Genomic DNA, 25,119 nt, shown 5'->3' with positions numbered 1-25,119 from the left:
GTTCGAAAATATAAATTTACTTACGTCCTTCCTTTCGACTCTTCCTTCCTTGAGTCTGGACGTAACACTGATAAGAGACAATCGAGATTTATCGAACGTAGAAAAAATGCACTATCTGAAGACGTGCGTTACTGGAGAGGCAGCTCGTTTAGTTTGCAATTTACCTGTTTCCGGTGACAATTTCGCAATTGCTTGGACCTTGCTAGTTTCCAGGTATGAAAATAAACGATTCCTAATAACTGCGCAATTAGATAGGATCACAAATTTGAAACCACTAAAGACGAAATCCGCTGAAGGCTTAAGAGCTCTCCTAACTACGATATCTGAATCTATGGGGACAATACGTGCTTTAGGATGCGCTGTGTATCATTGGGATCCGCTATTATTACATCTTCTCGTGAGGTTACTAGATCCTGAAACTCGTGAGGCATGGGAGGTAAAACTTGGGTCATCTTCAACCTATCCGACTTACACCCAGTTCGAGGAGTTTCTTGTTGGAAGAACAAGGGCCCAGGAATGGAAAATTTAAACTTACATGCCACGACTTCTGGATCTCATAAAGAATATTCTGTTAGCTCTTCAAGTAAACCACGCACTAAGATTGCTGCTCATATTGCTACCTCCTCTAATTCAGATAATTCTACATACCCACTGTGCGAATCATCGCATTACCTTGCAAAATGCGAACGCTACCAGTCAAAGACGCTCCAACAACGAAGGGACTTCATCTCTAAACAACGACGGTGCTTCAACTGCCTCGGTCCCCATGTTGCTAGTAAGTGCAACTCCACTAAACGTTGTCTAAAGTGTGGAAAGAAGCATCACACTTCGATCCATGACGCCAACAGCACGTATTCTTCTAAACATACTACTGATGAGCAAACGAGGAACGAAACTGCGCATTCTTCAGAGCTAGCTCAACCTTCTGCAAAGTGACAACTAAAGGTATGTGCTCTTCAAACCGGGCAATCGTTTTCATCTCGCAAACTTACATTGCTTGCGACGAGTAGAGCCTTATTAGAAAAGAAGAACGGTGAGCTTCATACAGTACGTTTATTGATCGATCAAGGATCAGAGTTGTCATTCATCTCGCAAGATTTGATGCAACGTGCACAGCTCAAACGTTCTGCAGCATCAATTCCGCTTCTCGGAATTGGTGGCACATACTCAGGCCGTACCAAAGGAATTGTCTCAATACAATTACACTCTATCCATGATCCAGAATCAAAATGCACAATAGATGCTTATGTCCTACCACGTTTAACAACGAAGTTACCTCCTTACGACAGTGCCTCTTATTCCTGGCCTCACATCACCGGACTTCAGTTAGCCGATCCTGATTACGCTTCCTCTGGACTCATTCACATCATTATCGGCTCTGATAATTATGGATCAGTGATTCTGCCGGGCTTAATTCGCGGCGAACCATCTTCACCTGTCGCGCAACAGACTATTTTTGGATGAGTTCTCTCCGGAACGATCTCGACGGATGACATTATCTTAAAAGCACAGGTTCATCATTGTACACTCGATCATGAGTTGCAAGAGCTTATTTCCAGATTTTGGATACAAGAGGAACTTCCAGTATCAAAGACTTTCAAACTAAATAAGGATGAAGAAGAGTGTGAACAACATTTTCTATCTACTCATTCGAGAGATGCAACGGGAAGATACATTATTCGTCTTCCTATAAGATTAGAACCTACAATCTTAGGAGATTCTAAACCGAGAGCACTTAATTGTTTAAATAGATTATCAAAAAAATTCTCATCAAATCCTAAGTACCAGCAGCTCTACAGTGACTTTATTGAGGAATACAAGAAACTGGGTCACATGGTAGCGATTAACCCTTCAGACAACCAAACCTCCCCCGCATATTATTTACCTCATCATGGCGTGATTAGAGAAAGCAGCCGCACTACCAAGCTAAGGGTTGTATTTAATGGATCTAGCCACACTAGCAGTGGACTCTCTCTTAACGACATTCTGCACGCAGGCACTAAGCTTCAGACGGGTATATCAGAAATTCTCCTCTGGACTCGTACACACCGAATCCTATTTTCCACAGATGTAGAGAAAATGTTTCAACAGATTGCTGTTCATCAGGATGACTGGGACTTGCAGAGGATATTATGGAGCGGACATGACGGCCGCCCTGTTGCCTACCGGCTTACGACCGTGACCTACGGTCTTAATTGCGCTCCGTCTCTCGCACTGCGCACGATTCAGCAACTGGTGAATGATGAAGGTCATCGATTTCCCAAGGCAGTTGTTCCCTTAACAAAGGGTAGATATGTCGACGACATCTTTGGAGGAGCAGATTCGATATCAGAAGTGAAAGAAATTGTGCAACAAGTTATACAACTCTGCGAAGCTGGCAGTTTTCCGTTACAAAAATGGAGCAGCAATTGTTCTGAAGTCATGCCTACCACCGGTAACAAATCGTTATCTGCTGTTGAGATCGAGCCTACACTTTGCAAAATCTTGGGTCTTATTTGGAAACCAGAATCCGATACACTTCATTTCTTAGCAACTGCTACACAAACTTCTAACGTTCCCACACTAACGAAGAGAGTGATATCGTCTGAAATAGCGAAACTGTATGATCTGCTGGGCTTAATCTCACCAATTCTCGTACGAGCTAAAATCATTCTTCAGGAACTCTGGTTAACAAAAATGGATTGGGACGATCAACTTCCACCAGAACTACAACTGCGTTGGACGAACTTCCGACAGCTGCAACAACTCAATCAAATATTAATACCAAGGTGGTTCGGCAACGTTCGTTCCAAAAATCCGGTTGAGATACACGGATTTTCGGACGCCTCGCAATTAGCGATGGCAGCGGCGATTTATGTGAGAGTTCCTGATGTTAATGGCAGATTTTCATCGCGATTGGTGTGTTCAAAAACAAAGATTGCACCAATCAAACGACTCTCCATCCCCCGCCTCGAGCTTACTGCCGCTCTGCTCCTGGCACGCTTGATGACAACTACGTTACGAGCACTCGAGCTAACGGACGCACCAGTGATTTGTTGGACCGATTCTTCCGTGACACTCACTTGGATTACCGCTCATCCAGCTCGCTGGAAGGACTTTGTCCATAACCGCGTATCCGCTATCCATGACCTTCTGCCGAATGGAAAATGGCGCTTTGTACCTGGTAAAGAAAACCCGGCGGATTGCGCATCTCGAGGCCTATCATCAGACCAGTTGGCTCGTCATGAATTATGGTGGACAGGACCCAGCTGGCTATCAGACTCTCAATCATCTTGGCCTTCATTTAGAGTTAAGCCTACGCAGGACAAAGACTTAGAAGAACGTCCAGGAAGTGTCATGGTGGCAATCGCTCAACAAGGTTCCTACTGGGAGTTACTAGATAAATACTCTTCTTTCACAAGGCTAATACGCATTACCACACTCTGTCGCAGGTTTATTTTATGTCTACGAAAGATACCACGATCATCTCCACTAGAACATCCATTGACACCAATGGAAAACGAGCAGAGTCGCAAGTTTTGGTTGAAAACGGTACAACAAGCATGGTTTACCTATGAGATAGGTATCATTTCTAGGAAAGAACAATTGCCAAAGTCCAATTCCTTAGTGCGACTTACTCCATTTCTGGACCAAGAGGGTTTGCTACGAGTTGGTGGGCGACTACATAATGCACAAATCCAGAGCTGTCCACGTTTTGCACTTTTCAGCCGATTTCCGAGGCTCACCGCCTAGCGGCCCCCACTTACGCTCGAGACCTTAGCAACGCGTGGTCCGATAACCGTAACTAAGACGCGCGGAGCTCTGTCTCAAGGACGGTGCATCTGTAACGCGATGCTGTTCCGTACCCCTTAACTAAATATTTTCAGTTTTTTAAAATCGTGATTTTTTAATTATTTTGTATTATTAATTATTATTTTATACTTATATGTATGTATGTATGTATGTATCATTTATTGCATATCCCCTCAGGGTTTACAAGGCGCTTTTCATAAGGAGCGTTCCCGAACCTTTTTACAACACACTTCTTCCACCTCTTTTTTACCCTGGCCATAGGCGACCTTACAATTATAAATACCATCCATAATATATACTATATATATAATATACACTATACTCTATTCAGCCACCCGTTTTCCAACACTCCTTCTTCCTCCACATCTCCCAGCAATCCTCCATCTCCTTCTTCCTATACTCCCCCTGGCTCCATTCTCCCTTCCAGCTTTCTCAAACTGTCCTCCCTCCTTCCATCCTCCTTCCTTCTCCCAGCAATCCTCCATCTCCTTTACTCATCCTGCTCTTCCCCCTTCCTTCAACATCATTGTCTCCCTTCTTCCACCGGTACTCGAGCAGGCATATGGGGTGTGTTGGTTCGAACTGGATTCGAACCCGGAACCTTCCGCATGCCAGCCAGATACTGAGCATGCGGGGCCACTTTTCACCCCATTTTATACTTATATTAATATATATTTATTATTAGATTATATTTATATTTATAATAATTTTGACAATAGATTTCCACATCACCCATGAGGTACTATTGTTGACGCGTTTTTTAAATAGTGGTTTCCCCTGTAGGCCTAATCCACTTAAAAAGAAGAATAAAAAAACGACCAAAAAGTGATGACCAAAAACGAGAAAAATTAGAACATTAAAATTTTGTACGACTACGGCGTTCGTAGTCGTACAAAGGATTCGTAGTCGTACGTAGGATTCGAGAACAGAAGGAATATCTATTTGAATATTTGAAGAACTTATTCGCATCAACGAAGATAATGATGCATCCTTCAAACAAGAGCGTCTGTCGGTTTTTATATATTTCATTTTTGAAAAAGAACATTCACATAAATAAGTCGAGCCAAACATAGAAAAAAATCGAAGACCGAAATTCCTAAGCCTCGGACAAGTCGCTACGTCTAAAATTTTATAAACTTCTATTCCTTTTTTCGGTCGCGTTTTAAGGGAAATATTAGATTGTAAATTTATTTATTTATTTATTTAATCATATAAACGGGAAAAAGATCCCTCTAGTACAGAAAAAATACAGTTATCATTGGTATATCAGAAAGGTGTAAAACACGGAGCAGAAAGTGAATTCTCGCTAACAGACTATCCAGCAAATACAGTACGATGCAGAGCACTCTTTATTGAGCCCGGACTCATAACAAAAAAGTCAATGTGAGCCGCAAAGTCATTAGCCAATGAGCATAAGCGGTTTAGCGGCTTATGCTTCCCATAGGACGTACGGTGAGACTCAAGTGCAAATAATTGGTTAAATCTAAGCGATCTGCCCGGCACATGCAGCCCGATGCACTCCAGTAAGTCCGGGCAATCAATAGAGCCATTCACTATTTTAGACAAAAAGACCAGGTCCAACATGGCTCTCCGATCCTTCAGGGTTAGCAAGTTTAACTCTCTCATTACGCCATCATAATTATGATCACAGATGCTCATTGGCCTGTTTAACTTAAAACTAACCCCACGAAGAAAACGATGCTGAGTTCTCTCAAGCACGGCACACTGATTCGCCTGATACGGAGCCCAGACAATCGAAGCATACTCCAAATGTGGCCTTACAAGGGAGCAGTACAATAGCTTAAGCGTATTAATGTTGTTGAAAAGTTTACACGAACGATTGACGAAGCCCAGCATTTTAAATGCAGATCCCGAGATATGAGAGATGTGTTGATCGAAGGATAGATCGCTGCTAAAAATAACGCCGAGATCACGAATGGAGTCAACGGCTGAGAGAGAGGTTTCATTCAACACATAATCACACGTAAATTTATCCCTCCTGCGACTAAAATGCACAACATGGCATTTGGCAATATTGAAGTCAAGCCGATTCGTTTTACTCCAAGCCTCCAAACCATGCAGATCCCGCTGCAATTGGGAAGCGTCGGCCACATTTGATACCCTCCGAAAGATCTTAAGGTCATCGGCATAAAGCAGAAACCTGGAGTGAGCAAAAACCTCTTTAATGTCATTAATAAAGACATTAAAAAGTAATGGGCCCAAATGTGATCCTTGAGGAACCCCCGATAAAACCGCAATACTTCTAGAATAGGCGCTATTAATTTTTATAGTTTGGGATCTATTAGAAACAAAGCTCGCTAGCCACTCCAAGAACCTACCATTTATACCGAGGGCACGCAACTTACCGATCAGGATCGTGTGATCTACGCTATCAAACGCTTTTCTAAAATCTGTATAGACCGCATCAACCTGGAAACCTTCCTCAAGCGCCGAAACAATATAATCATAATATAAAACCAGGTTGGTGGTTGTAGAGCGAGAATTCATGAACCCATGCTGTTCCTTAATGATTATGTTTTTTAGTAGTTGTGACAATTTCATTGTAATAATGTTTTCAAAAATTTTAGGTATTATGCATTGTTTACTAATAGGTCTGTAGTTCGAAGTCATGGTAAAATCTCCCCCTTTAAAAATCGGCGATACAATGCAGGTTTTCCACCGCTCGGGAAATGTACCACAAGCCAAAGACTTATTAAAAATCAGCCAGAGTACTCTGGCCATGATGAAATTGCATGCCTTAATAAATAGTGGGGGAATGCCGTCAATACCGGGACTAGCGTTAGTATTTAGCTTGTTTACAAAGTCTAAAACCTCTCCAATGCTTATATCAACGTTCGTTAAATTCAAGTCAAGCTCATCACTAACATCGACACACGCAGAATTGCTTCCGATGTAAACCGTCTCGAAATAGTCGACAAAAGAATTAGCGATGGCTAAATCATCTTCAATAAGTACATTGTTATTCTGTATGCACGACGGGGAGGAACTTTTATTTCGAATGTTGTTAACAAAGCTCCAAAAAATTTTAGTATTACTGGATATAGCGGATTCAGTACTCCGTAAGTAACCCTCCCATGCCTTCCTGGAGAGAGTCTTACAACTGGATCTAATGCTTGCGAACTCGAGGTAATCGGAAATTGATCCCGTTCTCTTATAATTGTAGTGAGCTCTCTTCTTATTTTTAATACTTGCAATTAGCTCCCCAGAAAACCAGGTGGGAAAGGATGACTTAAACACAGTGCACGCAGGCACAAAAAATGAGATCACATAATCCAAATGCATATATAAGAAATCTACAGCACAGTCGACTGATAAATCCCTCAACTCTTCATCCCAAAGGATTCCGCTTAAGTATTCATTAATAGCCGCATAGTTCGCACGTTTAAAGTTTCTTTTAACAGCCCAGGATTTGTTCCCCGATGGCTTAGTGGGCATCGGCAACGCGAAATACAGGGCCGAATGATAGCTGTCGCATTCAATTAAGTTTTCGGGAGCTCGTTCTACAGTAATCCCGGAAAGATTTGAAAGAACAAGATCTAACGTATATCCATGTACATTGTTAACAGAATTGTGCTGATAGAGATTAAGCTCGTTTAGATAACCCAAAAAACATTAGCATGACTGACCAGACTGCATGACCGTGCAGTGTTACAGTATAGGGCACCCTCGCTGCCGTTAACGAAAGAGAGACGTGGGAGGTTGAAATCACCGGCAATCAAAAAATCATTATCCGAATACTTTGACATTAAGTCTTCCATAACACAACATTGCGATTCGTAAACAGATACATCCGAGACCGGTGGTATATAAACCGCTCCCACAACAATATGTTTGTGACCCACACGAACGTCAACATATAGATGTTCGACACTAGATGTTGCGAGTATTAATTTTTTACATATAAAACAGTCTCGTATCGCAATTAGAACACCGCCACCCCGCGAAAGACCACAGACCTTGACATCTCTATCAACTCGGAAAATTTTAAATCTATCCATGCCAAGCTCGGCATCAACAATACTCTCATTTAACCATGTTTCTACGAAAATAATAATATCGTAGTTCACGGACGCCGACAACAAAGCACAACGAAGATCCGACAGTTTGGTTCTAAGACCCCGCACATTTTGAAAATATACTAGAGGGAAAGTTATTGGTTTTTTGTTTTACTGTGATGCACATTCACAATTTTTGGCGCTCCATTTATATAACGGATAGTCTTATTCTCTCCTGCATCCTGCGCCTCCCTCAATTGTGCCTGCAAGTTGTTCATGTGATCTCTTTGCTTCGGAGTCCTATCGAGGTAGATTTTTGCCGGTCCCCCATACTTCCTTCTCCCACGCAAGAAGAACAAGGCATCCTGCTTCGAAGGGAACGTTGCTCGGAGAGGTCTAGGATATCCCAGCCGCTTCGCTCCCAGTCTCGCAATTTTGACGCTTGGTACGTCATTGGGCCTTATTGTTTTTAGAATGTCCTTGACAAGGTTCAGATCCGTGATATTAGAGTCCGCTGAGGCCTCGGCCTCGTCCAAATTAAAGAATATGAGATTAGCGGATCTCCTCTCTCTCTCTGCAATTTCTACTAGAACCTCCTCCTCAAGGAGAATGCCATTTGAGTGCAATCCCGATTTTTCCAAATCGTCAATCCTATTCGAAAGACGCTGGATGTCACCATTTATTTTATCCATATCGGCTCTAAGCGTTTCCAAGAACTCTCCCTTAAAGACAGCGAATTCCGAACGAATTATATCGTGAATGCTATTAAGGAGAGTCTGGTTCAAGGTGTCAGAAACCGGCGTGCAATCGATGAACTGATTACCCCGATAAGGATGTCCCGTGCGAGAAATGCAACCAGGATGCGACGACGTACCGCATTTAGGGCAGACAGCAGGCTTGACTACCCCCGTACCGCACCCCTTGCAAGTTTTTCTTCCATCCATAGTAATAAAATTTTAAAACTTTAATCTCGATAATAAGAGTGCGAATTCGTGAAGATGGATAATTTCCAACCGAATGTATACAAACACACACTCCGAGAGACAACTCAAAAAACACGTCCTTTCGTTGTGCCTGACTGATATAGACTGAAATAGACTAAATTGCAAAGTTCTTGTTGCAATTCTATATTTTGTTCTTCGATTTGCGCAGTAAAAGGATTCTCGAGAAGAATAAGATCATTTCTGAACATTTCAAAATCTCTAAACCGTGTATTAAATTGACTAATGAGAGAATCGATTAAATAGAGATGCTTCTGAAAATTGTAGCTTTTGCCATGCTCTTCGAAAAGAACTTGACAAGATGGGAAGAAATATAAATTATCTGCCTCAATATGATTTTTAAATAATAATAATTGTCTACGGAAACAATCAATGGCGCTAACTAATTGAGAAATAACTTGATTCGTTCTTTGCAGATTCAAATTTAAAATATTTAAATGATTAGTCAAATCAGTAATAAAAGCGAGCTCACTGAGAAATTCTAAATCTTCTAGAAAAAATTTAAATTCGTCGCATTTTGTAACAGATATTTCTTGCAAAAAAAGGAAGATTTCTTTTCTTATTGCAAAAAATTTTTCTAAACATTTTCCGGCACTAAGCCAGCGGACTTCGCAATATAAAGGGACATCGGTATAAACCACGTTATGCTCTTCGAGAAAGTGTTGAAACTTTCGATGGGAAAGAAATTTATGACCACCTTTAATAAAATTAACAATATGCGTTACCGTTCGCAAAGCAGTACTAAGTTTAACAGCTTTCCCGCATAACGCTTCTTGATGAATAATGCAATGAATAATCGGAAATTTTAAATCTCGCTGTCTGATTTGACCGAAAAAACCAATTTTTGCGCCAGTCATCGCTTTGGCACCTGTTACTATAGCCGAACATTTTGTAAAATCTACATTAAATTTATTGAGAGTTTTTTCTACAGCTCTGAAGATATCTATACCCGTAGTTGTGTCATGCAAAGCAACAAAATCTAAAAGCTCCTCGACACATGAGAAATCGTTTTGGACGATTCGAGTAAAAATACTCAACTGGCTCACGTGTCGATTATCGGTGCTTTCATCAAGACACAATGAAAAGTACGAGCAAGTTGCTAACAAAGATTTTAATTTATCTTCAATAGAAAGCGCAATATTAGTAATTCTACGTCCTATTGTTTGATGACTGAGCGAAATACTTGTAGCTTCTTGTAGCTTCGTCAACTGTCAATTTACCGTCGAAGGATTTTACTGTCTCAACGAGACATATTATCGCGCGCAGAGTCTGCGCATATCAGTAATTCGTAACGCAATTGTTTTAACCGTAATCTTGACCGATTACTAACTGCCAAAGTGTGTCTCAGTATAACGTCTTACTGCGAGAGAGTGCTCAGATTCTCAAGATTTCATCGATTATTTGAAGGATGGCTGATGGAAGTAAGCAGAATTACGAACAGAGGTGTGATAGGATATGGGAAGATATTTTCTTCGTTTTTGTTCGCAATCGAACAACTTGTGTTCTCTGTGGTTACGAGCCGTCTGTCGTAAAAAAATACGTTTTCGAGAGACATTATAGAGTCAAACATTCCGGACAATATTCCAATTATACGTATCAGGAAAAATTAAACATACTCGAGGGTTTAAAATTAGTTTATCAGGCAGATAATAGCGTTTCTCATAATAATACATTAATTTCTAACGCCGACAATAATGATGCAAAAGCTTTAACTGCATCATACGCTATTTCGTTCCTCATCGCGAAGCATTCCAAATCGTTTAGTGATGGTGAGTTTATAAAAAAATGTCTCGTTGAGACAGTAAAATCCTTCGACGGTAAATTGACAGTTGACGAAGCTACAAGTATTTCGCTCAGTCATCAAACAATAGAACGTAGAATTACTAATATTGCGCTTTCTATTGAAGATAAATTAAAATCTTTGTTAGCAACTTGCTCGTACTTTTCATTGTGTCTTGATGAAAGCACCGATAATCGACACGTGAGCCAGTTGAGTATTTTTACTCGAATCGTCCAAAACGATTTCTCATGTGTCGAGGAGCTTTTAGATTTTGTTGCTTTGCATGACACAACTACGGGTATAGATATCTTCAGAGCTGTAGAAAAAACTCTCAATAAATTTAATGTAGATTTTACAAAATGTTCGGCTATAGTAACAGATGGTGCCAAAGCGATGACTGGCGCAAAAATTGGTTTTTTCGATCAAATCAGACAGCGAGATTTAAAATTTCCGATTATTCATTGCATTATTCATCAAGAAGCGTTATGCGGGAAAGCTGTTAAACTTAGTACTGCTTTGCGAACGGTAACGCATATTGTTAATTTTATTAAAGGTGGTCATAAATTTCTTTCCCATCGAAAGTTTCAACACTTTCTCGAAGAGCATAACGCGGTTTATACCGATGTCCCTTTATATTGCGAAGTCCACTGGCTTAGTGCCGGAAAATGTTTAGAAAAATTTTTTGCAATAAGAAAAGAAATCTTCCTTTTTTTGCAAGAAATATCTGTTACAAAATGCGACGAATTTAAATTTTTTCTAGAAGATTTAGAATTTTTCAGTGAGCTCGCTTTTATTACTGATTTGACTAATCATTTAAATATTTTAAATTTGAATCTGCAAAGAACGAATCAAGTTATTTCTCAATTAGTTAGCGCTATTGATTGTTTCCGTAGACAATTATTATTATTTAAAAATCATATTGAGGCAGATAATTTATATTTCTTCCCATCTTGTCAAGTTCTTTTCGAAGAGCATGGTAAAAGCTGCAATTTTCAGAAGCATCTCTATTTAATCGATTCTCTCATTAGTCAATTTAATACACGGTTTAGAGATTTTGAAATGTTCAGAAATGATCTTATTCTTCTCGAGAATCCTTTTACTGCCCAAATCGAAGAACAAAATATAGAATTGCAACAAGAACTTTGCAATTTACAATCTAATATTTCCCTTAAAACGCGACCGGAAAAAGGAATAGAAGTTTATAAAATTTTAGACGTAGCGACTTATCCGAGGCTTAGGAATTTCGGTCTTCGATTTTTTTCTATGTTTGGCTCGACTTATTTATGTGAATGTTCTTTTTCAAAAATGAAATATATAAAAACCGACAGACGCTCTTGTTTGAAGGATGCATCATTATCTTCGTTGATGCGAATAAGTTCTTCAAATATTCAAATAGATATTCCTTCTGTTCTCGAATCGTACGAACGCCGTAGTCGTACAAAATTTTAATGTTCTAATTTTTCTCGTTTTTGGTGATCGCTTTTTGGTCGTTTTTTTATTCTTCTTTTTAAGTGGATTAGGCCTACAGGGGAAACCACTATTAAAAAAACGCGTCAACAATAATACCTCATGGGTGATGTGGAAATCTATTGTCAAAATTATTATAAATATAAATATAATCTAATAATAAATATATATAAATATAAGTATAAAATAATAATTAATAATAAAAAATAATTAAAAAATCGCGATTTTAAAAAACTGAAAATATTTAGTTAAGGGGTACGGAACAGCATCGCGTTACAGATGCGCCGTCCTTGAGACAGAGCTCCGCGCGTCTTACAATTAGTTACGGTTATCGGACCACGCGTTGCTAAGGTCTCGAGCGTAAGTGGGGGCCGCTAGGCGGTGAGCCTCGGAAATCGGCCGAAAAGTGCAAAACGTGGACAGCTCTGCACAAATCGATACGGAATCAAAACATCCATACATCTTGCCAAGAAAATCACCCCTCAGCAGGCTGATTATAGAAGATGCTCATAAGAGAATGCTCCATGGGGGCACGCAAGTTACTCTAACTTTCATACGAAGATCGTATTGGATAGTCGGCGGAAGTGCGCCTGTGAGATCACACATTCTGAAATGCGGACGGTGTGCTCGGTTTTGAGGAATCCGAGCTCAGCAATTGATGGGCCAATTGCCAACGTCTCGATTAGCTCCCGCCAGACCTTTTTACAACACAGGCCTTGATTATGCCGGACCAGTAGCCTTAAAGACTTGGAGAGGGCGGGCGGCACGAACCTACAAAGGCTACCTGGCTATATTTATATGCCTGGCGACATCAGCCGTCCACATTGAGGTGGTCACTGATTACACGACCGATGCCTTTATTGCCGCCTATAAACGCTTTACGGGCAGAAGAGGCATATGTGCCACGCTGCAAAGTGATTGCGGAACGAATTTTATGGGATCTGACGCAGAGTTGAGACGTCAGTTTGAATCATCTTCAAAGGAGCTACATCATCTTGCCACACTCGCCAATGATAACACTAAATGGAGATTCAATCCTCCCTCTGCCCCCCACTTCGGAGGAAAGTGGGAGGCGGCTGTTAAATCCACAAAATATCACTTAAAGCGAGTGTTAAAGGATACCGTATTAACTTACGAAGAAATGACGACCATCACAGTGCAGATAGAAGCAGTCTTGAACTCCAGACCGTTATGCCCGCTATCGGATGACGCGACAGACTACAATGCTTTAACTCCAGGGCATTTTCTAATTGGTGAAGCGCCTACTGCAATTCCAGAACCTGACCTATCGTTGGAAAAAAATTCTAGGCTCTCACGTTGGCAGTTGCTCAGACAGAGAGTAGACCATTTCTGGTCAAGATGGTCTTCTGAGTGCCTACAGCGCTATCAAGCAGTGTACAAATGGCATCATCCTAACAACGACATTAAGGAAGGGTCCATGGTCTTGATCACCGATGAACGCTTTCCGCCGGGAAAGTGGCCCCTCGCTCGAGTGACGCATCTGCATCCAGGACAGGATGGGCTAACAAGGGTTGTCATCGTGAGGACAGCAACCTCCTCGTATAAACGACCCATAACCAAATTATGTGTTCTGCCAATAGATCCTAATGTTGTTAGTTCGACAGATTAATTGTCGATGGCGGGCGGAAATGTTACGTATATTAACCTCTGTTACCGACTTGAGTCCCATTTAGAAAGCGCTCGAATATAACACGAGAGCCGCTCCCTGTCGCGCCGGTCTCGTTGCCTAGGACGACGTGAGTTGTTTATTGTCTTTGAACGGTCCTTATCTTACACGTAAGACTTTCAGCTGTGACTACTTTTTCTTTGTGCCAAATAAACGGTCAACCTTCGTCCGATTGGGGACGAAAGCTTAAAGATATTTATCTCTCAATCGAATATCTCAGGAAGGTTTGCCGCAAGGTGATAATCATACGACTAAGTTCTATTGGGATTATTCAGTGTCCCCCTTCCTTGTCGCAAGGTGATAGAGTCCTCGCTAGACTCTTCTTCTAAAGTTTGCCGACGACCCCTTTTACAGGGCGAGGTGCACGATTCATTAGACTATCCCGCTTACTCAAACACAAGGTAACGAGTCCTAGTTCGACTCTTCATACTATTATTATGACGACTTATCTCCCTTATAAGAGGAGAAGTATACAACAAGGAATACTAGCTCTCTTCCACTAATAATTATATTTTTGTTCCAGCGCTTAAAAATCAGTTGTATACTTTATGCAAACTTTCATACTCTGAATAATTAATAGTTAAATTAAAAGATATTTGTCATATGATGATTACGTACTAAAGAAAGTTCTAATAATATAATTAATTCTTTATTTTGATAAGAATAAAAAGTTTCAAGTTAAGAATATTGTTCCTCATTGAAAATGCTTCTTAGCATTATAAATTGCACTTAATTCATAATAATTCAATTAAATGTTGTAATGATGTTTCAAAAATAAATATATTAATGTATTCATTAATAATGTAAAAAAGATAATTATAAAATAAATGTATTATTATTTTCACCTAATTACAAGGAATTATTTACAGCAATTCCAACGATAAATTCCTAAAGCTCGTTAAGAAAAAACATCGAGACTATATTGCATGAGACTATTTAGAACTCCATACAGATTTAACATTAATGTTTTTGGCCTTTGTAAACATAACTTGTGTATTTATAATGTTTTTCCAATTTGGATTAAGACTACTCAACCAATTTCGGCCTAACAATGGAATAAACTTAGTTTACTACTTAATACAATCAACGGTAATTTAAATTTTGTTTCATTATGTATGACTTTAACCAAGATTTGACCAACTATAAATACCTTTTCACCTGTTACTACTTTTAATTTGAAGTTCACGGATTCTACTTTAAGATGTGATAATATTTTGTTATAGTCTTCAATATGAATAACGGATTTGCATGCTCCTGAGTCGATTTCCATAAGGACTAATTTATCTTCAATCTGCAATTTCACCTTCAGGCTTCCATTCTCCTTAGTTTCCTTGATAGTATGCACATGATATAGCTCGACTTCTGTATTATGCTGTTGCTCATCTTCAGTGACCTCTTGTAAAAATCCCAATTCTAACGAATCTTCTTCTTCGATTGCTGTGTTGGTATTAATGTTTACGTCCTCTTCTCTCTCTAATTTATGGAAATTATTCTTACATAATGGAGATTTTGCCGTGTGTCCCATTTAATTACAAGCAAAATATTTCCAATTTATGGCTGGGCAGGAGTTACTCCCAATGAATACGTAGACACCTCTTGCATTTCGAATGACTTGACTGTTGTTTTTGTGAACTTGATGTACGACTTTGATAATTTTGTCCCTGAAATTGAGTGCTAGTGTTTCCCCGGCTTTGGTTTGTATTACCTTTTTGTTTTTGTCCACGTTGAAATTTTAATTTGTTGACTGAAATTGTTTTTGCTCCCATTACTTTAACTTGACCTTCCGCCAGTTCCATTCCTGTTGCTGTTTGGTATGCTCTCGTAAAAGTGAGGTTTTCTTCAGTCAATAGCTTCCATTTAATTGCTTCTGAGCGCAATCCACATACAAATTTATCACGTAATGCGACATCTAAAAAAGTAGCAAATTCACAATATTTAGCAAGATTTTTCAGACGCACTGCAAATGATTTTACGTCTTCGTCTCCCTCTTGATTTGCTGAGTAAAATTTATATCGCTCGGCTATTACTAAACGTCTTGGACTGTAATGATTCAACAATGTCGTTTTCAACTCCTCAAATGTTTTTCCACTTGGTGGTGATGGTGTTAGTAAATCTTTCAACACCCCGTATGCTTCTCCTCCGATTAATGTTAAAAATAAGAGTACCTTTTTTACTACTGCAATCTCGTTACAGGCAAATAATTGTTCAATTCGTTCTAGATATGCTGTGATATCTGCTTCTTTTGAATTGAATGGTTCAATTGTCCCGATTAATGCCATTTTCCTTTTAAGTTAGACTTTGACTTTTGACTGTAGTTGACTTTTCTTCGTTACGTTCGACGAATAACAACCCATACAGCAATTTAATATTGCGGCAATATAGCAATAATATTACAATATTGCGTAATATTACCTGGCAATATATCAGTAATATTGCATAAATATTGCTGTAATATTAAATAAATAATATAAATAATAATTGTAATATTAAGTAAATGTCCGCAGAAATTCATCGCTGAAATCTTTCTGCGATATTTTAGTAATATTTCTGTAATATATCTATAATAATGTAATAATATTTTTACAATATTATCATGATGTATTCGCAATATTACGGATATTATTCTACGATATTGCGATAATGATTCTGTAATATTACTGTGATGTTTATACAATATTATGGTAATATTATCTAAATAATGTATAAATATTTCGGTTATAAATTTTCACGTACATTTAAAGATACAGCAATATTATTGAAATATTATCACAATGGATGCATCCAGTATTAGTACTATAAAAATTAAAAACCGTTCATTGAATGGCTAAGTAGCAATTGATTATGATTTGTTGAATGCAAAGGTAGAAATCAATCACATTCATCATTAATTGCTACTTATAGCCGTTCAATGAGCAATAGTAGTACTGGATGCACTCATATTGTGGTAATATTTCAATAATATTGCCGTATCTTTAAATGTACATAAAAATTAACAAAATATTTATGCATTATTTAGATAATATTATAATATACTGCATAGATGTATGCAATATTTCCTTGCAATATTGTACATACCGCCATATGGTGATTATATTTTTAAAATTTATTGTAAAAAAATAATAAAGTAATTACATGTATACGAAATAATTGATTGTCATAATTTTTTATAAAAATTGGTTATTATTATAAACTTTTACATTATAAAACACACAACTATATTTTCTTATTTTTAAGTTTTATAATTATAATACTTACAATAACTTTTCTTATAAAAGTAAAAAAATAACTTTTCTTATAAAAACAAATAATAACTTTTTTTATAAAAGTCAAAATGCCATTAAACTTTAGATTTATACCATCTGTTTTTTATTATTATGTATATCAATGAGTGTTTACGACATATTTGAACAAACTTCTAGGACGTATTCCTCACGTCAAAATAAAAAAAATGTTTATATATACCCGTAGTCAAAAATGAATGGTTGCGAATTTATAGTAGAACAAAGTTAATGTTAATGTTATTATTAAATAATCGTAAGTAAGCACTTAACAGAAATGTACGAAATGGTCGCCATTTGATTTAAAAATTACGAGCAATGTTTTATCAAAATTATTTTTAAAACAAATTTGCTTCCAAATTCAGTTATTTCGGAAAACAAGAAGAAAGCTCTGTCCAAACTCAAAAAAAAATTATACTTGCTGTCTTCAATAAAAATTGCGGCCATTTTGAGCATTTCTTATGAGTTAAAGACTTACTTATGATTATTTAATAATAACATTAATATGTTTTATTATAACTTTGCAATCATTTTTTTTTACTACGAATATATATAAACTTTTTTTTTATTTTGACTTAAGGAATACTCTAGAAGTTTGTCTAAGTATTTCATTGAACACTTTGTATATATACATAGATATCTATATATCATCATCTATTATTCTTGTTCGTCATCATCTATACTATATGTACTATATTCTGTTCTATACTGAAAACCGTTCCAACAATGGAATACAACACAACAATGCTGCAACATAATAGAAAATAATAATTATTACTTATATATCAAACATAATAATGCGAAGTTAAGTATGACTGTATTCGCATATTCATATTCATTGTTAATATTGAAAATCTACAAATCTACGCAGTCAATGTTATACTTACTTCAGAAGATTAAGTATCTTGAGACGATATGAAAATTACAAAATTTTTTCTATCTCTGTCAGAACGTTCTGTATTATATGTATATTCTATATTGCGTGAGAATTGTTTTCTAAAGATGGAACACAACACAACAATACTGCAACATAATAAAAAATAACAATTATTACTTATATATTGAACAAAATATACAAAGTTAAGTATTCCCATATTCACTGTCCATACTAAAAAATAGTTAATATTACACATACTTCAAATTTTCAGTATCAACAATTAATATTGGAACGTAGCTTATATTACAAGAACAATAATTATAAAAAATCCTATGAATAATAAATTGTTAGTTTTTGCATATACAAGATGCGGAAGTACTTCTACAGCACTTTTTGTCGCATGGCAAGCGTTTTCGCGTCCTGTGTGCAAAAATTATATTAAACTGCTAAAGATTTTATTGAGGTTAAGTTATTATATTATATTAAAAGTTAAAGATTGTAACCGTTAATGAATAAGCCTGTGACTCATTATTTAATATTTACAAATACAAATTAATTTTATTTTAAAATTCATTGAAATGCTTTTTATGATCATAACAATAAAATATGATTTTCACACGATATAACCTCAATTTCTTATAATAATAATCAATTGCAAAATATATATGTACATTATATTAATAACATATGTACATTATATTAATATATGCAGGAATAATTTTAGAAAACATTCACGTGAATTTTATTGAAAGATTACCTGAAATTAAAATTATTCCTTTATCTGTAGGCTGGTGCTCATTGAAGCCATGCATGAAGACTGGGAAAGAACCGAGAAGACCGGAAATTGCAATAATTGCGCATGTGTATCTGCAAAACTGTCATGGCTACCATAAATGCGCGTAATTTCAAAAATTTTAGAAATATATTCATACAGTAATTTATAATTACTATATTAGTATTAATACAAATATTATATCTAAAATTCACCCATGCATTTTTTATAATCAAAACTTACTTACCAGCTTTTAATTAATAAATTTATACATATAATTATCTTTCATCATTAGAAGAAACACTTAAAAAGCTATTTATTTAAAATAATACTTTTTTAAAAATCTATATATTCACCAAAAAACATATATAACACTAATATAATTTCTAAAATAATTTATATATTGCATATGAAAAATGCAATATTAAAAAATTTCAATAACGTAACATTTTTTGATATCACGAAAATTGCAGTGCGATATATCACATTATGATATTTATACGATATTGCATAATATTAAAATGTAATATATCACATGGTAATATTTGTAAAATATTGTAGTAATATTCTAAAATCATATATTATACTGCAATATAACATAAATATTACAGTGTAATATATCACATAGTAATATTTGTAACATATTGTAGTAATATTTTAAAATCATATATTACACTGTAATATAACATAAATATTACAAAATATTATATTGTGATATATCGCAATGTAATATCTCAGTAATATTTCAACAATATATAAAACATTACTGTAATATTGTAATATCATTGTAATTTTGCTGCAATATCACATGCTGTGTGGGAATATGCGGGCTCGTCTCGTCGCCAATATATTGTTGTGTATTTACGAATAACTCTACTTGTATTATTCTGAATATCATATAAACTTTATTAATATCTGACATTACATATGTGACTGCTTTTCAAGATCGCTCTTGTAACAAAGCTGTATATATATATCGATGTCTCTCGATGCTTTACCGTAGGTACAGTCGATAAGACAGAGTCACAAACATAGCACTCATTAGGCGGATATAATATATGTATGAGTTGCGCGGTAATTGATGAACGTGATATAGTTATATATTATTCGTCATATGAACTTACGTCTGCCTAAAAAACTCAGACTAGTTATATGACTTTTATTTAATAATTTTTTTTAAACATCAGAAAATATTTTCAGAATCTCTCATTTTTTATCGGGCAATAACACAATATAATTCGTGGACGTGAATTATGAAATAAATGACACATTAATTTTTGTGATTAATTAACGCTACCTTTAAGTGTATTGAATGAATTATGAAACAAATGTAAATAAGGTACACATTCATTTACTAAAGTAATTAAACAGGTCGTTTTCGATATATTTTATCAGTGTCGAATACTAATGGGATAACACACACACGTATACAAAATTTAATTAATTTTTATAAACATCTAAAAATATTTGCATGCTTTATCGCTTTCATTATCATTATTTAAAGTTTCTTGAATAGAAAAATGACAATTGTAATAGATATAATAAACTTTTTGTATTGTCGTAATTAACATACGAATTGAAGTATTATTATTAAATGGATAGATATCAGAAAAATTATATTTTGCCTAAAAATATTTATATGACAACGTGGAAAATGACTAATTTACTACTATGTAAAACAGCTACAATAATTATTTCAACTGGATCTGCGCAATATGTAGTGATAGCTTGAAAAAAGATGTTAATTTTTATTCCATTTCTTTATATCTTTAATTTTATATACTATAGATTTATGAAAGATTTAATGAAAAAATGTAGATTTTTTACTCCAAAATTATTCTCTTTCATTCGGAATTCATTATAATTGGTCTATTAAATAAGAAAAATATCGCTATTTATTTTTTACTTGAAATTATATATAATTATATCAGTACTTGAAATTATATATAATTATATCAGACAAATATTATTTATATAATTATTACAATAAATATTATTTATATAATTATATAATTATATTGTAATATAATCCAATTTACGAAAATTTTTGTATGATATACTTTAATTATATAAAATATATATATATATATGTATATATATATATATATATATATATATATATATAAACTGCATCACAAAGTATTACATACATATATCTATATATTTTTATATTTATAATATATTACAAAATGCTTATTATACGGTACACGTTACATGTATTTTAAAATTATAATATTAACATTGACAATATTTTATCATTAATTGAAACGTGTCTACGACAATAAGAGATCGATTTTATCATATTGAAAATATTGAAAAACGTTTGACATTGTAGTTCATATTTAAACTCATGATTTTAGGGTAATGTTATTATATATTCCGAGAGGAAATCAGTCACAACTGACAATGAGACGTGAAAGTGATGTAAACTTACAAGTAATATAAACGTTGTCTGGTGTGAGTTAACGGGCATTTCAAATTTATTTTAATAGACTGTTTTTTTCTTGTCTACGTTATAAAGATATTATAGTTAAAAATGTATAAAGACTTTTTCGTTTGTTTGTAAGTGAATGAAGAACGTTTGTAAAAGCCACGCAAATTTAATTATCAACACTGCTCAACATTACATCAATTGTGTGAAGAAGAGATATTTGTATTGATAAACAAGAATGACTAATTTTAAAATTTCCGCACCGGGCAGAATCATTTTATGCGGAGAGCATTCGGCGATGTATGGAAAACATTTTGTTGCGGCCAGCTTAGATCTTCGCACCAAACTTGAATTCTGCGAACTACCTGATGAAACACAACAAATTGAGATAGACTTCCTTGATGTTAATCTACAGTTTAATATACCTTTAGAAGGAGTTCGAAGGTTCCTTTCTGAAAATGAAAACGTAAGAATGGATCCAATCCGTATTCTTAAATACGTGAAATTCTTGATTACTTCGAACGGTATGTGGTATACATTCAAGCAGAGATCTAGCTTAAAAATATTTTTTTTCTTGCTTTATACTATCGCTATCCAGCAGAATCTTGAAATAAAATCATTTCGCGTGCGCGTGTCCACAAATATACCTATCGGTGCTGGTCTTGGCAGTTCGACATCGTTCGCGGTTTGTCTCGCAGCCTGTTTTCTTCATTGGAAGAGTCTACAAACGGGAAACCTTAATTCTGATAATGATCTTTCTTTGAAGTATGTTAGATTTTACGCTAAATTTTGCGAGGAATTTATGCAAGACTATCAGTGTGCGTCGGTCGATACCGCTGTTTGTGTATACGGCGGTATAGTAAAAAGTCGACTTATCAATCACACAGAAATTACAGAGTTTGATGATATGACAAGAATGAAGATTCTACTGATCGATTCAGGTATTCGCCAGAAAAAATCCAATCAAGCAAGTCTAATGGCACAGCTAAAATTTGCAATTCCTCGCAAGTTTGAAACTATGTTAAATAGATTAGACAATTTAGCAATAAGAATGCATAATTTGCTCAATTTAATAAATGATACCATCGAAAATCCCAATTTGCTTCAATGCCAACAGCATTACAATTTATTACAGGTATTATTTTTTCGTGTTTATTTAACAGTATTATTATTTTATTATTATATATATATACTTTAGTTTTGCTGCGTTGACAAGATTGTCCAGTACATAATTATCGGTTAAATTAATATTATAAAGAAAAGAAATTAGAATATGTACCGTTTTATAACTAACATTTTTCATGTTTTGCAGCGATGCATTAGACGGACTCACAAATTATTGAAAAAATATTATTTGTCGAATGAGGCATTCGATCATACTTGTGAAACTGCACATTATATTGGTTTTGCGGGAAAGCTTACAGGTTTTGGAGCTGGATATGTATACATTCTGCTATCACCGAACATTACATACGAAGGATTCATAAATACTAAGAATTATTTTAGAGAAGAAGGTTTCAATGTCATACCTACTAGCATCAATTGTAATGGAGTGAGAATTGATATCTGATTCTATTAAAATTTTTGCGATTCTATATAAATGACTAAATAATAATAAATAACTAAATGTAAGAAACATGTGACAATATTATTAACTTAATTACTATTTAATTAGTATTAGTTTCAGGAAAGTAGGCTAACAATATATAATTTTGTTTAATATAAATATTCTGTTGCTTAAAGATAGCGGTCTCTTAATGTCATCGTATTGAATTATGAAATCAAAAGTGAGAAATCATTGAATGTTTTTCTTGTAAAATATATGGAAAAATATTAGTTTTTCATTATTATGTATTTTATTCTACATTGAAAATATAATTGATGATAATGTTGCGTCAAAAGATCATATACACTGTAATAAATATACAAAAGACATTTTCAATTTGTACATTAATTGATATACAGGATGCTTCATAATGTAAATTATATAATGTAATTTGTGACGGAAAAAAAATTGAAAAATTTGGAATTATATTTTTTCTGCGAAGCATAAGAAAAGAAATTTTGAAATAAAATATATTATCAGACTTATTTATCAGATGTACATATCTGGATGGATATATGTATATCTGTTAGCTGCAAGGTTGTTAGTTTCCGTATTAGACACTATCTGGCGCATGTTTTATTGATGTATTTGTGTAAAAAAATAGAGCAAGTACAGTGATTTTTATTTAATAATTTTTTCTTTGTTAAGCAACTGAAAACAATAGTTCAAAAATTTTTAATTTTTATTATATAATAACGCTATATAATTCATAAACACGAATTATGAAGTACGTTGTATATCTGTAATTTATTATCACATGTTCTACTTTTGGAAAGAGACATAATTAAATAAGTTATACATGCAATTATTTTGATAATAAAAAGTAATATTTTTGATATATTTTAGGATTATTGAAAACGAGTGCTATATGAAAAGAAAAATATATTTTCATAAACTCTTGAATTTACATGTTTTTCATTTTTAACTTCATTATTCAAAGTAACTTGAATAAAAAAAGAAGCGGAAACCATAATAAAGATTTTAAAATATTTGTCGAATTATAATATACGAAATGATATATTATTATTTGAAAAAATGACAGCAAAGTTTTCTTTTGCGCTAATAATGCTTGTAATAATGTGTAAATAACTATATCACTATATTACGGCGCAAATTAATTACGACAATTATTACAATTAAATTTTCATAATATTATATTAGAGATTGTCTGAATTAACAAGACAAGTATGTATTTCTATTCTTTTTTTATATCTTTAGTTTAATATATTAAATATAAAAGACTTTTCAATTCATAAAAAATAATTAAGAAATGGAAATGAAATATATTTCTCCATCAGTACTCTCGATCTGAAATTCGTGATACATTAATTTAATTTTTAAGTTACTTTTCAAGTTAATTTTTAAGTTAATTTTTAAGAAACATCATGGAGCTCTGTAAAATAACAGAGATTGTGATATATTCATCTTTTATGTCCAAATTATATAATTAAGTTATATTAAATAATATAATTTGACATAAATACTGTATTTTGAAATTTTGATATATCTCTATTATGTACTGATTGAAGAGAAAGTATATTTTTATTTGTAATATATATTGTATATTTATATATTGCGGAATTTCGACATGTAAATATGATGTACATAGTGTATGCAAATAAAATAATGACAATTTATCTGATTGTTAATTGCAATTAATGCATTTTATCATTTTCTAATTTTGTATAAGTATGTATAACTATAATTATTATACATAAGTTTTTAAATGATGAAGTTACCAATTATTATGTCAAAGTTTGATTAAAGTATCAAAAAGCTTTTACATTGTAATCGATGTTTAGGTTCACGTCTTTGAAGCGATATTATTGTTGACAAATCAGTCATAATCGAGACGCGGAATGGTATAACACTGGAAAATATAAGATCTGTCTTGTGACAACGAATGTTCTTGAATAATTATATATATATAATTATTATATTATTTATTTATATAATTATTATATTATTTTTTTATATTATCCACATTTTTTCTTATTTCTCTCTTTTTCTATAATTTAAAATTTTAATAATTGAAATATGTATTATTCAAGCTTGTTTGTGTAGATCTTTGAGGGAAGAGGCAAAGACAATTCACGACTATTTTGATAACAATAAGAAAAAACGAAAACTTGATTGAATCTAAGCAATTTTATAAATATAAAGTCGACAACATATAGATGACGAATTATTATTTTTATCACACATAAACGACATTACGTATCATCGACTTATATGAAATGAAAAGGATCGATAAATATTATCTTGGTATTTATGTATTTGTGTTATGCATATATACATTTTCTGAATTTTAATAAATATCTATAAGAGCTCTACGGCGCAAAACAGATATTTTACAATTTACTGGATAACATCAGTCTTTTGCAGTGCAAAAATTTTTATCCATAAAAGAGA

At 34.3% G+C, this 25,119-nt stretch overlaps 5 protein-coding genes across 5 annotated transcripts; 4 read left to right on the top strand and 1 right to left on the bottom strand.

Annotated features, from left to right (window-relative positions):
- The first annotated feature begins 429 nt into the window (after positions 1–429).
- On the top strand, positions 430–4,418 carry LOC145946238 (uncharacterized). Its single transcript, XM_083055765.1, has 4 exons — positions 430–932; positions 1,011–1,395; positions 1,513–3,652; positions 4,351–4,418. Exons 1-4 carry the CDS (start codon positions 430–432, stop codon positions 4,416–4,418), a joined length of 3,096 nt encoding a protein of 1,031 aa, XP_082911891.1.
- A 688-nt stretch (positions 4,419–5,106) lies between these two features.
- Positions 5,107–8,752, bottom strand: LOC145946237 (uncharacterized). Its single transcript, XM_083055764.1, has 3 exons — positions 7,984–8,752; positions 7,440–7,852; positions 5,107–7,386 (listed from the first exon to the last, which is right to left on the bottom strand). The coding sequence occupies exons 1-3, from the start codon at positions 8,750–8,752 to the stop codon at positions 5,107–5,109; spliced, it is 3,462 nt and encodes a 1,153-aa protein (XP_082911890.1).
- A 1,465-nt stretch (positions 8,753–10,217) lies between these two features.
- LOC145946236 (general transcription factor II-I repeat domain-containing protein 2-like) lies at positions 10,218–11,262 on the top strand. The gene is made up of 2 exons (XM_083055763.1): positions 10,218–11,114; positions 11,233–11,262. The coding sequence occupies exons 1-2, from the start codon at positions 10,218–10,220 to the stop codon at positions 11,260–11,262; spliced, it is 927 nt and encodes a 308-aa protein (XP_082911889.1).
- Positions 11,263–12,714: 1,452 nt separating this feature from the next.
- On the top strand, positions 12,715–13,686 carry LOC145946235 (uncharacterized). The gene has a single exon (XM_083055762.1). It carries the CDS (start codon positions 12,715–12,717, stop codon positions 13,684–13,686), a length of 972 nt encoding a protein of 323 aa, XP_082911888.1.
- A 7,616-nt stretch (positions 13,687–21,302) lies between these two features.
- On the top strand, positions 21,303–22,671 carry LOC145946234 (uncharacterized). The gene is made up of 2 exons (XM_083055760.1): positions 21,303–22,236; positions 22,414–22,671. The coding sequence occupies exons 1-2, from the start codon at positions 21,340–21,342 to the stop codon at positions 22,669–22,671; spliced, it is 1,155 nt and encodes a 384-aa protein (XP_082911886.1). The 5' UTR covers positions 21,303–21,339.
- The last annotated feature ends 2,448 nt before the right edge of the window (positions 22,672–25,119 follow it).

This window comes from Prenolepis imparis, unplaced genomic scaffold, assembly GCF_030444845.1.
Source record: "Prenolepis imparis isolate NDT839.2.m4 unplaced genomic scaffold, iyPreImpa1.0 SCAF_15, whole genome shotgun sequence".
NCBI lineage: Eukaryota > Metazoa > Arthropoda > Insecta > Hymenoptera > Formicidae > Prenolepis > Prenolepis imparis.
Note: the sequence above shows the minus strand (reverse complement) of the source record. Positions and strands in the feature narration are given on the sequence as shown.